The sequence below is a fragment of the Scophthalmus maximus genome, chromosome 18 (genome assembly GCF_022379125.1).
Source record: "Scophthalmus maximus strain ysfricsl-2021 chromosome 18, ASM2237912v1, whole genome shotgun sequence".
NCBI classification, from domain to species: Eukaryota; Metazoa; Chordata; class Actinopteri; order Pleuronectiformes; family Scophthalmidae; genus Scophthalmus; species Scophthalmus maximus.
In genome coordinates this window covers 4,240,641-4,256,752 of record NC_061532.1, presented here as the reverse complement: position 1 = coordinate 4,256,752, position 16,112 = coordinate 4,240,641, and the positions used below count along the sequence as shown (strand labels likewise).

Sequence of the window (16,112 nt, the reverse complement as noted above, 5' to 3'; positions counted from 1 at the left end):
TGCCACTTCAATTTAAAAAAATATCCACACTAAATTATTGAACACATATCACACTCACCTCTCTGATGGGATGGCTGGAACTGCTTCTCTTTGGTGAGGCCCCTGATGTCCGATGGTAGTGATGGCGATGACGATGCTGTACGCAGCTGGATTTAGCCGAAACAACTCGCGTATGTCTGTTCAACACAGGCCAGAGGGAACAACAGGACATCTCTTCCAGTGTCCGTCGGGGTTTCTTCAGCATCCTGTACCACATTAGCAATCTGCTCTGCGATTGCTCTTTGTCACAAGCTGACACTTTGGTCCACTGTAGCAACATGGCTTCTTCACATATTCACCCTCTGAATGAGGCTTCAGCTTCTTCCCCGTAAAATCTGCCTGCAGAACATTGGGTCTCATGCAAGAAGAGCCGTTTAACTCATTCAAAGTTGACGAAAAGACACAAAACAAAAAGCCCTTTGTTGATACATATGAACACATAGTTATGGACAATAGATTCCATTTCTGTGAATTAGTTCTTCTAAATATTACACACTTTGGCTTTAACTAAAATGATAAGAATTTATACAAACATATAGATTTCCATTCAGTCTGTTGACATTATTCTGTTCAACTCTTCGAATTGTGATATAATTCTACATATACCTGTTAAACGTCATCTCGTAATGGCAAGGGGAGGGCACATCTTTGGCAGATGGCATGCGAGTTGCACACGGGCGCACGGAGTTGCAGGCTTGACATGTCAGTCGTTGATTGTCCTCATGCAAACTATTTTCCGATCATCTACCTAACAAATTGCTAACAAATTAGCTTGTGACATGTCTAGTCAACCTAATTTTTAACATCCTGCATATTGTATAATATTGCAATGATCAAGCGCCAGCAGAAAACCTGCCTGTGCAACATCACGTCAGTTATTGTTTCATCCATAACGGTGACAAAGTTTTCACCTCGACCTCCCTGCAGTCATCGATCGCCTCGCTGTGTTGTTCTTTTAAAAGTCATTTTCATATCGATGCATTTCATCTTAAATTCACTGACGTGTGACTCAGTATTAACTGCTAAAAGACATGTCCCCAACCTTCTGAATGTTAATGTTCAGTATGTGCCGTTTGAACATACTAAAGATTTGCTGCTCCAGCATGTGGCTCTATTGTCAATCCAGTCCTAATCCCTTTCGCAGCGGGGAAACGTCCACCAGTGAGCTTCACAGTCGGGGACGGTGTTGGCTAAACCATGAACACATCCTGCTGTGGCAGATTGAGCGCCGCATATTATTTCACGTTTTCTTTTTTTTTTCTTCGCTTCTGAGTGTATGTTGTGCTTTTGTGTCCCCAACAGATGGAGATAGAAAAACTCAAGCGGACGGTCCACTCGACGTGAAGCTGGCAAGCTTCGAGGTCAGCTGCTGGTCTGTCGACCAACCAGAGAGCAGGAGGGCGGTGACGGGACAGACGGAGCGGACGGAGAGAGGGTGGGGGGGGGGGGGGGGGGGGGGGGGGGTTGGGGGGAGTCTCATGAACCACCTGGAGCACAATCCTTTTTTTTCCAGTGATCTACAATAATAAACTCTCCCCTTATTTGTAAGATTTACATTTTGCACATATAAATTTTTTTTCAAGCTAGATGTAATTAAGTTACAGATGTATATGTTTCTCTTTTTCCGTTTTTAAAAAAGCATTTTTTTGCCAACACAAGAAAACTGAGGCCTTACTTCAAACTACTGCGCTGGACTCTGTAACTGTTCCGTTCGCGCTCTCCCTCTCCCCCTCACTCCGGCGTTCCTGGAACTCCTCAGGGAGGAGCTTCACTCTCAGTACTACTGACTTTGTATAAAGCAGGGGGCGTTCATTTTCTTTCTCCCAATTCTTTTTTTTTACAATGCACAAATGGTTGATTTTTTTTAAAAAACATGAGAAAATGTTTGATTTCAGTTAAGGACCTTGGATCCTCACCGCAGATCATTTTTTTTCCCCGTTCTCGTAGTCCACTCCACGGCCGCAGGTGCTTCAGAGAGAACACTGCGGCCTTTTTTTATTGTTTTTTTTGTCTTTTATATGTTTTCTATCATTCCTATCCAGGGTAACACAACTGTGCCTGTTAAAAAAAAACTAAATTCTATTACGTGTTTGTACCGGGAACTTATATTTACCACAATGGGGTCTGGAACATGTGCAGCATGATGATATTATATATCTATATTTTTTAAGTCTACTGACACGCCTAGTCAAATGCTATATATATATATATATATATATATATATATATATAGAACGGCCTCTTCTGGGCCGGTCTCTTCTATTTTTGTGAGGATTGCGTTGGGAAATGTTCTCCGAACTTTATCCAGAAAAGTCTGCGGCTGATGCAGACACATTCAGAAAAAGAGGAGCTGTTACTGCATTCTTCCATTATCGAGGTCGCCGACCGGCGTGTTGGCCGGTGGATTATAAAAGGCCGCCTCGCGTGTTTTTAATCTGGCCCTCATCCCTGTGGTCCCCGTGGCGGTCCACCTCACCTCTTCCTCTCCTTCCTCCCGTTCCCTCTCCGACTCCCCGTGTGTGATGTGTGTTAATGCACAAGCCTGCACGGCTCCTCGTACATGCGTCTGCCTGTACACAAGTTAAGCTAACTGGAAGCGCACGTTAAGAGTGTAGTGATTAAGATGAAATAACCTCACTAACTCTCCTAATCCTAACTCTTGTGAGAGGAGCAAATAGTAAGTACTTTTTTTTTTTGTTGTTGTGTATACAATCCAATGTAAGACATTCAAAAACAATCACATCGATGCAATCTACGTGCCTGCCCGAAAGGTCTTCTTAGCCAGGCCGGCCTCACAGCGGTGGAGGCGGCCGTCACTGTTCGCTGCTTTGGTCCAATTTGAAATATGTATAATATCCAATATCGATAAATACGCAGAAGTGCGACGGGTTGAAGGAAAACCCATCATTAGATCTCTGAGGTGTGGAGCCCTCGGGTCGGCTCCTTCAGTGCTCCTCCACATTGACTTCTGATGAAAACCGTTGGAGGGATGAACGGCTTCCATGTGTCGTTTGGATGATGGCCGTGGAGACCCCTGTCGAACACTACGCTCGGAGTGTTCGACAGCTCGGATCAGTTTTTTTTTCCGGCTCAGCCCCGGCTCTTTGAACTGAAAAACAAATAAAAACTGTGTGCAGTTTGTAAACATCTCTCCTCGACACCTTAAGAGACGTGCCAGTGACAGACACCACGACTGCGGCTTTGGCCTCGTGGTTAGCGCGTCGGTGTCCAGTGTCCGAGGCTGCGGGTTCGAGCCCCCGACCAGAGCGGTCCAAAAAAACCCCCCAAAGCAACGACAATCGATCTGTCTCCAAAATCGCTTCCTGCCCCTTTTAACATCCTGTCTCTCTGCTCATTCTATTCTGCATCTTTTTTCCCCCCCCCCTTTCATGTCTCGCCCACTCCGCCGGACGGATCGCCAACAAGTTTTGTACCGCTGATAATCGTCCTTTTAACTCGGGAGGCCTCCGGGGGCTGTGGCGCGGCCCCCGGGGGGCTGCAGAGATGCGGAGCGCGGTGTGAGTGGAACCAAAGCGATGCGGGAATGCGAGTTTCCCCTCAGTAGCATCTGACCTGCAGCCCTGAGCCTCTGAGCGTATATATATACTGTGTACAGCTCCGTGCTGATAAGCAGCTCATGCCGGTGCTGGGACGCTTGTGAGAATGTGTTACTCCCTCTGGCCTCAGTGCGGGTTGCAGTCATATTTCAGCCCCAGTTACTGATCAAAATATTGACGGCAGCCTCCTGTTCCAAGTCAAAAATGTTTGTGTACCACGAACACATATACTGCTTGTTTAAAAAAAAAAAAAAAAAGTGTTACTTTACTTTTGAATCATCCTCAGGCTTGAGCTCAATGTGTCCGGTGCGTGCGTGCGTACTTGCGTGTGAGTGTGTGTGAGATTCTTTTGTAAGTCCCTGGCTGCGAGGGTTGAGCCCGTATATCTCTGACCTTCAATGAGCACGGCCCTCACGCGCAAAAGCATAAGTTCTCTCGGCGCACGACTCTTTCACAATGTGGCCGGGCGATGAAATAATTACAATGTGGGAAAAAGAGGGACCGGGGGTGGGGGGGTGGGGTTTGGGGTGACAACTTCCTGTGTAATATCTGTAATGCAGCTTAACTTCCACATATTGTACATTCCAGAGTTTGACACCAATAAAACTAAAGAAATCTGTGCACATTTATAACATATTTTCAAGTGATTTTGTTTACAAGAGCTGTATCCTTGCATGAGCTGAGATTCTTTCCAAAAAAAAAGAATAAATATCTTAATTTACTGTCACAGACTACTCTCTTTTTTTCCCCCCTTTTGTTTTTATTGAATAGTACGTCAGTCATCGCTCAAGTTTTCACAGCCTCATAACGGCCTCAAGGCTCTTTCATGCCTGAGTCCTCGAAAAAAAGCATTCTTGGAATTATTGAGTTGGAAATATTGACTGTTCAAAGCAGAGCACGAGTTTCTGAGGAAGTGCGGCCCACTGAAATCAGCCCTGGGATATGTGTTCCGTCTATTATTGTATCTGACATGCGTCTGTCTCGCCCGCTGTTCGTGTGCATACAAGTGTGCACTAAGGGAACGAGATACAAGCTAAAAGTTCACCTGTGCCGTTTATTTCACAAGAAAAATTATAAACCATGTATAGAAATCTGGTCTGAGACATCCAGTCTGATCCACGCTTGACTCTTGAAGGTGGTGTTCGGCATCTGTAGGACATTTTGATACAGTTTCAATGACTGTAAATGAATATGGACGATGCAACTGAACAATATGTACATATATATATATGTCAAGTTGCTCAGCACATCATTTCTTTCTTTCGTTCTCCAGAGGCTGTCAGAGGTCTTTCCTGACATGAGGGGAATGTGAATTAGAAAATAATGGGTGTCCTGGAAGTCAAGTCTTCTCATTCTATTTTTTCTTAAGAGCCTGAATCAAGCTTGTGCGCGTGATTTGTGGCATGTTGCAAACCAGGAATTCCAATCCTTTTGAATCCCAAAAAGACTTCCCGGAATATCTCCGTTCTGCCACTTTCTTTCCCGTAATTCAATTTCCCGTCGCTTTGGCTTCTTATCAACACCATGTGTCATTTGGGACTTTCATCGGCCTCTTTTGGTTTTGTGTCCCCACATGCTGGACTGACTGGTCGCAGCTTCAAAACAACAACCCCCCCCCCCCGCTGGCAGCTCGTTTGGTAATTGATAATAATTCAGATAGCTATATGTGTGATATTGTTGTTAAGACTAATAATCAGAGTAATAATGACAGCGGAGCTGCAGAGCCAGGTCTGGATCCTGCAGAATGAAGACAGTGAGGAAACAGGACGGAAAAGACATGGAGTAAATGAGTGTGATATATTATTATGGGGGAAAGGGAGAGAGAGGGGAGTGCTCAGTGCATCATGGGAACCCGCCCCCCCCCCCCCCACAGCAGCCCCTGGCCCTAAAGCAGCATAAACAAGCGATTGGATTCACTCCTGACTGACCTTTGTTTCTCACTCACGGCCTGTTAACGTGGGGCGGCAGCAGCCTGCACGAGGACATTGGCTGTGCGCAGGGAAATGCTTCATGTCAGGGGTTTCATCGCACAGGGCGAGTGGAAAAATTGTCCAGATTGGAATGATTAACGTGGCGATGTAAAGACTTTGCCTTCACCTAAGCCGGGTTTTAAGGGATAACATGAAGGAATTTGGCTTCATACTGTAAAGTCCATACACAGCTCGTCTCTTCCTCTGCCGCTGCTTGCAGGAGGGACGGGGGGTCGAGTCGAGCATTCCTGTGCACAACGCTGCCAATGTTTATTTCGCTGCACAAAGTAACAGTTGTTTTGTGCAGTTGCTGATTTTCATACCAACAATTTCACAAATGGCAATGTGAGAGCTGCGTGACAGTGTGCAGGGGCTGCTGAGCCTGCAGATGTTGAAGCGTTGAGGTTCGAAGAAGAGTCGACAGAGGTCTGAGATATGTACTTATACATATTTATACCGTATCCTCCATCGGCGAATACGTGCAGCGCCACACGCAGCTTGGAACGTAACACCAATAATGACGCGAGTTATGATGTCTCGCGATGTTTTTGCGGAACATTTTAGTTTTCCCCGAAGTGTTAGACGCGGTTATCGTCGGCCCAAAGTCTTGGCCAAGAGTCTAACTGACCGCCGAGACCTTCCATCACATCTACATTCTTCTTCATGAGGTCCTATACTCTCACAGACAGGTCAACATCATATCCTCCCACAGACGACTTGGGAGCTTTTCTAGTGAGTTGTAGCTCGTAGTGCAAAAAAAAAAGGAAAAGCTAAATTACTTAATGCAAGTGAAATGATCCGTCCGAGAACAGACTGCTGCAAATCTCCTTTTTTATTTTAATTTTATACTGCCGCTGCTTTAAAAAATAAACTCATATAAAGACAATTTTAAAACCGAGCCAAATATGTGAGTATCAAGCCTGGGGATAAAAAAAAAGTACCTGAGTGTCCACTTTGAGACAAATATACCGTGAATTCAAAGATAGAAACAAGTAAATCAACATTTAAAATAAGACAATTCATATTTTCAAAACCTGAGATTTTAAATCTTGGCAGGCACCGAACAATTTGCAGTGATGACTGTTTGACCTTACAGCTCGACTCAACTCCTGTTATCTATCACTTTTTGCCTTTTGCCAAATCGTCAACAAACAATTTTTCAAGACATCTTATAGTCAGCTGTCCACAAATGGCTCAACACGTACTCATTGCTCCACATTACAGCGTGCCGGCACACCCGGCGGCATTACCACAGTTAGCAATATCACCTGGAAGTGTATCTCCACATGATTTAATGATGGAGCTAATAGGTCAACAAAAAAAATTGTTCCCATAAAAACACAATTTCACAAGACATCTCCACAAATAATACACACTCATCAGAAATTATTCCCGTTCATATGATGATATATTATGTCATGAAGAAGTCAGAAAATCGCATCATGTATAGAAATTGCTCTGCATCCTTTAGGACTATAGACACGACCTAAAGCATATTTAGATCAAATTAGTTTTTTTCATATGGTAGGATTGATGTCATCATAATCACTAGTCACTATGAAGGCAGACAATTATGTCATATTATTGGCAGACCAATAAGATTAGAGATGAGCAGTCATTCATCGTCAAACCATGTCATTATGAAATTGTCACTGCACCAGGAACCCCCCGACATATTGATGCACTTGCACCTAATGTCACCTCGGTCATGTCGGATCGGCTGTGACCAATCGCAGGCGAGCACACGTCACAGTAATTGCTCATGGGATGATTACACTGAAACAGAGTGACATTCCATGATGGAAGCGCAACAGGTACTGACACTCGGAGTCTATTATCATAATAGATGTGAAAAGGTCAACGCGGGCAGACCTCAATGCGTCTCTGGGGACGATTATATCATTTAATTTACCGCATGCATACAGCATTCGCATGCTGTTCGAAATGAAGCACGTGTGCCGTTAAGCTCAGAAATGACAGCCGAGGATTACGCAAAAAGGACTCCATGAAATTATGGGGAGGGGTGGGCTGTGACCCAAGAAGGGAGCCTTTGGATTTATTTTTTTTTGTAGCAGATCTGGATAAACAGGCGGATGCAGGAATTTTTCCCAGGGAACATGGGCATTAGCCTTGGTGGAGGTATGTGTTTTACATGTAATGTTGCTCAATGGCCTTCATTGACATAGTCCAAATAACCCTCCAATGGCAAACCACATACATCTGCAAACACAGTGGAGCAGCTCAGCCATTTCGAGGCGGCCGGGGGCTTTTAGATCCTTGCCGCATGCATCTCGGTGTGAGTCACTCCGTCTCTTTGCCTGCCCTTAAGCACATTATTCCTATTCAAGGACGGCCTCTTTTGGTGGTCCCTGCCACCTCAAAGAGACATCCGCCTTTGTGAGAACTAAGAATATGTCCTCTTACGCTGCACTCTTTCCTTTGTGGAGTACACCATTTTTAGAAAAGACATTATCTCCCGTCGTCGCTACGCAGACGACACCCAACTGTGTCTCCTGCTGAGACCTTCGGGATCTATGCACTGAGAATATCGAATCGTCCCGGGCCAAAAAAAGCTTCCTTTACCTGCGCCGTGGATGAAATCAAGACCTAAACACAACCAATACTCTCGGGCCCCTGTCATTGAATGGCATCTCCCGTGTGGGGGGAAACCTTGTCATTATCTTTGATTCGCGTTTTAAAATTTGACTAACGGATCGGCTCCATTGTCCGCGAGGGCTTCTTCCATGTGAGACCACTCCCAAGGACACTAGAGTTCATGCTTCTATTTCCTCTCGCCCCAGCTGCTACAGTTCTCTCTTAGTCGGAGTCGGTCAGTCAGGCGCACTTTATCTCACCTCCCGCGGTGACACTCCTCCCAGGTCCCAAGGCCCCCTCTCTTCACTGGTTACTGATGAGGTGCGGAATTGTTTTTTGTTTTTTTCATTTCTTTTTTCAAACACAGCATGGATTGATACCAGGTTACAGCCTTGAACCCCTGGTACCCTTCTCTGCTTCCAGACCCCTTCCAACCCCCCCCGACCCGCTCTTCACCCCGTGCACCCCATTAAAAAAAGATGATGGAGCATCCTCAGTTCATGACCCTAAATTGGGGTTTTTCACTCACTATTATATCTTCCATTGACTTACTTTAGATCCACAGCTTTTCCTAAACTTTTAATAGTCATCTTGAAGACATGACAGACTGCTCTTTATCTTTCCTTTGTATCTTATATGTTTTTTTTGGTTCTTTATTTGATCGTGATCATCATAATCAATCAAATATTGCCATCATTTATTTCCCTGTATTCCATAAATGCATTGACTAATTGTGAGACTAATCCGAATCCCCATCATCTGGGGACCTTGAATACTAAGCAAATGAGGGCCGTTGGGAGACAACGGGGTCTGTCCCCGACCCGACTTGTTGTCAAACTCATTCCCAGGCATTTTGTGTATGTGTGTGTGTGTGTGTGTGTTTGTGTGCGTGCATGCGCATGCGCTTCACATTAAGACACGAACACATGGGCGGCTGTGGCTCACGCGGGAGAGTCGTTCCTCCGATCCCAGCGTCCGCCAGTCCACAATGCAGATGTGTCCTTGGGCAAGACACTTAAAAAAGCAATAAGTTGTGTTAAGTAAGTTGCCTCTGGCGGCTCTTCCGGCAGTGCATGAAAAAAGCGTGTTGAATAGCAGCGCTGTGTGAATGGGCCTTCCCTGTGAAGGACCTTGACTGGTCAATATGACTAGAAAAGTGCTAAGTAAATACAGTCCGTTGCACATCCCCATGTTTTTCATTTCTATGTAGCTCTCGGCACAGAGGTCATGGGGCTAATAGGACCCACTTTTCTGCCCCACGGGTATAAGCAGTGTCCGTCACGTAACCATGAAGCTCTGTTCAGTTGCGTGCGCCCCGCCTCAAGCACTGGGAGTAAACGCGTCGGATTCGACTGCGGCTCCAAGCTCCAGTCGGCATCTTTTTAAACTCACAGATATATTGTTCGTTCACAACCACGAAGCAGCCATCGGCAACTGGACTCTTAGTGTACATGCCCATACATTTGTCAGGCGAGACACTTCAAACATGTATTATCACTTACAGTTACTTCTATCAAAAGAAGAGCAAAGTAAGAGTCACTTCACCAATTAGTGCATTACAAAGTAGTTACTCGAGAAGGTAACTTGTGAGTTTCTTTTTGAGTGACGTGTCATCGATCATTGATCACCCATTATCAATTTGATAAAGTAAGTTGTGGAGCGAATTGACATCTTGGTGGATGGATTCATTTCTCGTGGCCTCGACAAGTCCCGAAATGTAATGACAACTGTTTTCTCAGACGTGTGTGTGTGCGGCCGAGGATTCGAAATCACTGTGTGGAGGAAGTCCAGTTTGTCTTGGTCCTTGAGGCCCTTTGGCCCATTGTGTGGGGGGGAATGCCGGTCGATCCGTTCATCGTTCTGTGACTGCGTGAAGTCGGGCGACAGCAGCGTGTGTCTGCCGTCGCCTGAGGTCTGTCCATTTCCTGGCGGACGGGTAACGGGTGAAGAGCTTGTTTTGAATCAAGCAATCGTAGTTTGAATCGGGACATTTGCGACTCCTGAGCGCGTGCTGCCATGTCACACGCCGGCCCCCCGCACTGCAGGCGCGCCTGTCCTCTGGTTCCAAGCGAGACCCCTGACCTCGACGCGACCCTCGGCAGTGATTCAGGCCACAGCACGTCGGCGCGTACCAATCGCGAGGCCAGATCCTGCCACGTCGCTCTCAAGAGCGTCCTTGAGTGATGCCACGCTTTCGCCGGTTTGCATTGAACCGGGCGAGCGTGTCGTCGCCAGTGTGTGAGGTTTTCAAACGGCGCGCCAGGAGGAGCGGAGTCTCCCTTTTACACAGACAAAGGTCCGGCTGTGTGACTGAAAACTAAAAACCTTTTCGGGAAGAACAACCAGCGTTGGTTTGGACTGGAGTATGTCAAATGCTCTTGTGAGGACATTGACAGACCTTCGAGGACGAAGCCTGATGACTTGGGTGAGCCTTGACTTTTCCTCCAGTAGCTCAATGTTACAACTCAGCGCTGTACGAATGTGTGTGAATGGGACTTGTGGTGTACTGCGAAGCGCTTTGGGTGGTTGATAAGCCTAGAGAAGCGCTATATAAATACAGTCCATTTCCCATTGCAGATAGATATGTCTCATCATCGTTGCTCCACAAGAGGCCTGCCGCTGTTGTGTCGTCAGCAGACCGGATCTACAATGTAGCGCGGCTGTATGTGAGCAGCGTGGAACGGGAGTGGGCCGTGCACACACGGCCCCGGGGGACTGTTGGCTGGAGTCGGCGGTGTGGCGCCGGGCCCGGAGCGACTGTGTTGACGCTCAACTCAACAGCCTCGCGCTCACGTGCTGCCGGGAACAGCGCTGCATCAGGACCGGCCTCTTGCAGCGCTGTGCCGAGACAGATGTGAGTGGTGAGTGACGGTGGATGATGGTGGTTGACTTGGGACATGGGGAGTCATGGGTCAGAGGTGGGGCTCCTTTAATCTTTTCCTCATCAATAATAAAAAATGGCAATAATATGCAATACCCAGTAGGTGGCATAGAGATAATTCTTTTTTGAATGTGCTGTTTCCTGATCTTTGACAAAGTTAAGCTGATTTGGTGTCTTACGTGCAAAGGCCTATGTCACGGAGGAGTAGCCACAGGTCGTAAAGCTGATAAATGGCACTTTGAGTCGGTGTCACTTTACGGTCAGGTTAACCCCCCTCCCACGAACCTGGATTATGGAAATGTTCGTAATAAAGTCGAGATGTCAAGAATGGAGTCAAAATGGTGAGAGTAAAATTTTGCCAAATCAGAGGATTATTATTTTTTTCCTTTCTCTGGTTCATCAAATCCGGTCGGCGGAGCGACTGACAGGCGTGTCCATCTTTCCAAGATTGCGAGGTTTCTCCTGAACTGACAGCACAACGTGATTACCACGCCGATTGTGGGGTGAAACGGAAAGAATTTCCTTATCATCAAAACCGCCTCTGACATCCACTCTGACCAATTGATCTGCGCATGACATTTTGGAGAGGCAGTCATATGAGCCAAAGTTAGCAGTTATCCACATAAATTCACTTTCATCTTAAACGTTCAAGTTTATTCTGGACATTTCGATAGTCAACATTTATATTCTTAATATGTAAAATTGGAAGAAAATGAAAAAATACTTGAAATGAAATGCAAAATACTAAATAAATACTCATTGCTCCTAATACTCTTTTCTTCAATGGGTGTGTATGGGGAAAAACACATATTTGGGGTCCGTGGGCACTACACAAAAATCACTTCACAAAAATCTGAGCTCCGCTGGAGAACTGGGCGTAATGAACACAGTCAAAATGTGCAGATCACGTGAAATGCATTCTGTATGGCTTTTTTTCCCCATATGCCAAAATGGCCGTATGCCTGAACGTCAAGCTTTTCCCCTCACGTGGAGATATTTCACCGCGGGGGGCTGCGATCTTTGATCTGCGATGAACTCCAAGCGTCTTGCTTTCGCGCTAAGTGATGAAAAAAAAAAAATGCTTATGGCAGTGATCTATAGGGTGAAAACAGTAATTACTCTCACCTCTTACACCCGCACGATAGCATATTTGTACTCTGCATCTGCTCTGGCCGAATCATGTTGATTTGGTCTTATATTCTGCAGATTTAATGTTCAACTTGTGCACTTCCCTGTCTCTGGCACAGAGACGCTCTCTCAACGAGGAGGCCGCTCAATCGGACACACCGCTGTGGTGCAATTTACGTACAAAGCATCACCCCGGGAAGAGGAGAAATTAGTGTTCGAGCAACTGCAAATCCCTGCTGGGAGCCTCAAACCCACCGTGGCACGGCTGCTATATCGAGGGGCCGAAGAAGAGAAAAGAGAAAAGATCTATCTCCTGAGTCGTCCTCTGATGTTTTCAGTCAGCTGACAGCCAGTGTGCAGCTGACCGATGCCTCTCATGTCGTCGTGCCACGGAGCACCATTTGCCACGCGTGGGTGAAAATTAAAAAAAAAGTCAGGTCACGCCACGGTGAACGCTGTAAGTGCAAACAAGAAGCCGATGCTGGGTCCACATTGGGCCGAGACAATGGGTCTCCGTTTGGATTCAACCGCATCCTTTGTCTCAAGATTCAACTGATCATCTTTACGAAATGGTATGAACAAGTACACCAGACTACACGAGATCAATTGTTAACATGGAGGAGGAAATTTAAAAAAAAAATGAAACCTTTCCAGACCCACTGCCACCGTGACTCCGGGGGGGGGGGGCCGTGTCTGCAGCCTCTCCTCTTGAAGAACACGGGGTGCCGACGTGGGAGCGAGGTCACGTAGCCGCACGGATGGGCGGAGAGATGAGCAGACGGTCAGCGGCAGGCTCCCCGCCGCCCCCTGGACGTTGTCAGGCCCCAGATGGATGCTCACAGCTCAGTCAACAACGGATCAGACAAACACCGAGTCGCCCGAGTGAATGTTTTCTTTGGCTCGTGTCTCGGCCCTGGAGCGGGCGCGCGTCCCGACGGCTGGTTTATGTAATCCCCGCGGCCGTTGCCATGCAAGCCGAGTCTCTGCCGTGAGCACGTGGACGCATGTTTTCGAGAATGTGCCGCGTTTCATCTCCGCTTCACGGGCGGCTGGAAGGGTGCGGGCGATTGGCTGGGAGCCAGCAGGGTGTCCGGCTCCTCATGTGAGCGCACCGGAACCTTCACCTCATCCCGTGACCGTGAGCTGCTTTTGAAATGATTTTTTTCTTTAAGAAAGGGTCTTCACCCGGAGTGGTGGGGTTTTAAAAAAGGCACTCAATTACACAACAGGAATTTCCTGACTTCGGGGATTACTGCATGTGTGAAACCACCGCCTGACACCAAGTGTCAAATCAAATGATCCAGGTTTTTCCTCACTAATTCAGTCCCATAAAAGTAACGGAGGGAGATTCAACTCAACGGCGTCAGGAGACTCGTGAACCGCGAACCTTCAAGGCCAGTGAGGAGTAGATTTGTGATATATGGAAAAGGAAGTCGCTGTATAGCTGAGATCTTTAGCTAAATATTAAAAGTTATCACTCTCCTTGGCTTGTGGCGCTGTTACATAAGAGTTTAGCAATATGCAATCGTCCGGACAAGAGGTTGTCAACGTGTGACACGTGGCCCTGGCAGCACATCACCCCCCGCCCTCACTCACCTTCCCTGGCTCACCCACAAAATCCTCCTCCTCACCCATAAATCCCTCCGTGCTCTTGCCCCCCGAAATTCCTTCTGGACCCTTCTCCATCCCTACACCGGACTGCGGACTGTTGCAGCCCCCCCACCCTCTGGAGCTCAAAAGACTCCTCGAAAAACCCATCTGTTCACCGAGGCCTTTACAATCCCCCATGACTTTTGTCCGCTTTTGTGAATCGTAAAGCGACCATGGGTCCCCCGAAAGGCGCTATATAGAATTGAGTTACTATTATTATAATAGTTATTATGCTCTCACCTGGGAATATTTCAACTCTGGTGAGCATTCGGATTTTCCAATTGTGGAAAACTCCCCTCGGAGCCACAGGGAGGAATTAACAAACGGACAGTGACAGGGTGCCGTGGTGAGATCAGCCCGGTCTCGGTGGAAGGCTTTTCTGGGTCATTTACTCTCGGAAAAAAAAAATCACAAAATACATCAAGTGACAGCTCTAATGCGGCATATGGATGATTAACCTGTAGGATTTGAGCTTGCACCTCAGTAAATGGAAATGTGTTTCCATGTCTGCTCGCTGGCCACACACTCCTCTTGATTGCTCCGCGGATGTCTCGGAAGCAGCTTAACATCTGGCGCCACCTGAGCCTCGGTGCCGCTGAGCTGGTTGGCCGGGGAGCAGCTCGTGGGGACTGAAGCCCACACGGATGATGTGCAGCGGGTTCACAATCTGTCGTCACGCACGCACGCACACGGGCGGGCCATGTGGATTCGTTCTGGCCTTCGCAGTCGCGCCGCGTATTGCTTTCTTGACAGCGCGCTGAAGTGCAAATCCAGAGGCGCACCTGTTGGTTCCATTCTGGGCCCCTGTCGGAGCCGCCACAGTGTTGATTAAGATAGGTGCAACCCGCGGATGAAACGAGGGTGCAAGGTTTGTAGAAGCGGGGAGGGAGCGGAGGAGCACAACATCTGTGCATATGGGAATGTGAGAGAGGGAGAGACTGTGTCCCACCAGTCCTCGGTGGGACACATGAGGAACTTTTGACTGCTGGCTTTTTTTTCTGTCCGCCTTCGGGTGTGGCCCTTTTTGGGGATCTGGTATGAACCATTTTGATTTTCCTACTTTGGTTGGACAGCACATCTTGAGGACTGGATCTGACAGACCCTAACCCAGCAACCCTTCCCTCCATGCCATCCATTACAAATGCAGAATATACATTTTGCAGGGTGTATAATGTGCCATGTGACATAATAAAATAGCAAATAAAAAATCCGAATTCCCGCTGCTTGTGCTGCTGGAACACATCCAGCTTAAACTGTGACAGGATCTGACTGACAAACTGGTTCACACAAATACAGTATGAATGCAGTTTTCTGCACACCGGGCAAGACAAATTCCTTGGAAAGTGTGACACAACCACAAACTGCGTATGAAAAAAAAAACATAGTCACCGGGTCCGGGAAAAAAAAAGAAGTCTGTTTCCATAGAAGTCTATGAGAAAAAGGACTCCTCGCTTGATTTTTGAACAGTAAGCGACGATAGTGTGTGTGATTGACAGCTGGTCCGTCTAATCACTGACTGGCTGCAGGTGTAAGGTGGACGCGCAGTGGACGAGCTCTCGGTCAGACCCCCCCCCCCCCCCCCCCCCCCCCGATTCTATGTCGGGTTGAAAAGAAACAACAACATGGGGCTGGGTCAAAATGCGAAACTCGAGGCTTCGAAAACGGCAGTTCACACTTGGACACAACTCTCTGTCACTCTCAGCCTCTGATTGTGAAAAAATCGAAATACAATTTTGGGGCAAAAAAAACCCCCCTACAGGTACTGTAGTCAACCCTCTTTCACTATACCATCCCTATAGCAGTAAAGTAGTATAGCCAGCAAAAATAAGAATCAAAAAGCAAATGAATCTTATTTGGTTCTGCCCAGTTTGGAAATCTGCCCAGGATTTGAAGGAAGAAAAAACAACAAGCCTGTGATCTTAACTCAGCTTTTTCCGGAGGGTGTTTTGTGATTGTGTCTCATCTTCAACTGCTCTTCTCTGCGCTTGCAATCCCAAGGATGGCTGGATTTCGAACGAGACCTTCATCCGGCACTCTATCTCGGCTCTTTTTGCCAATTTTTCCCAAAGTCGAGCGGTGCTCTCCCACAGTTCACAGAGCCGGTGAGAAAGCGCAAAGCCCGTGGCGCTGACCCGAGACCGAAAAACCCCTGCAAGTGTCCATTTAAAGGTGTTAAAGCATCGATGGTGCACACGGAGCCGAATGGCCCCATCCGCGGCGCGCCAGGTCTCCTGTGTATTCATGGGGTAAAAAGACATTCGGCCAGTTAATGGCACCTCGAGACGGAAGAAG

At 47.2% G+C, this 16,112-nt stretch overlaps 1 protein-coding gene across 6 annotated transcripts in view; it reads left to right on the top strand.

The window, feature by feature from the left end:
• LOC118290041 (CD2-associated protein) overlaps positions 1–4,318 on the top strand; it is a 50,743-nt gene extending 46,425 nt beyond the window's left edge. For all 6 annotated transcript variants that reach the window (XM_047328509.1, XM_047328508.1, XM_035617365.2 and 3 more), the window contains one exon: positions 1,342–4,318. In XM_047328509.1, coding sequence (XP_047184465.1) covers positions 1,342–1,383 — 42 coding nt within the window. In that variant the 3' untranslated portion in view covers positions 1,384–4,318. The remainder of the gene's footprint in view (positions 1–1,341) is intronic.
• The last annotated feature ends 11,794 nt before the right edge of the window (positions 4,319–16,112 follow it).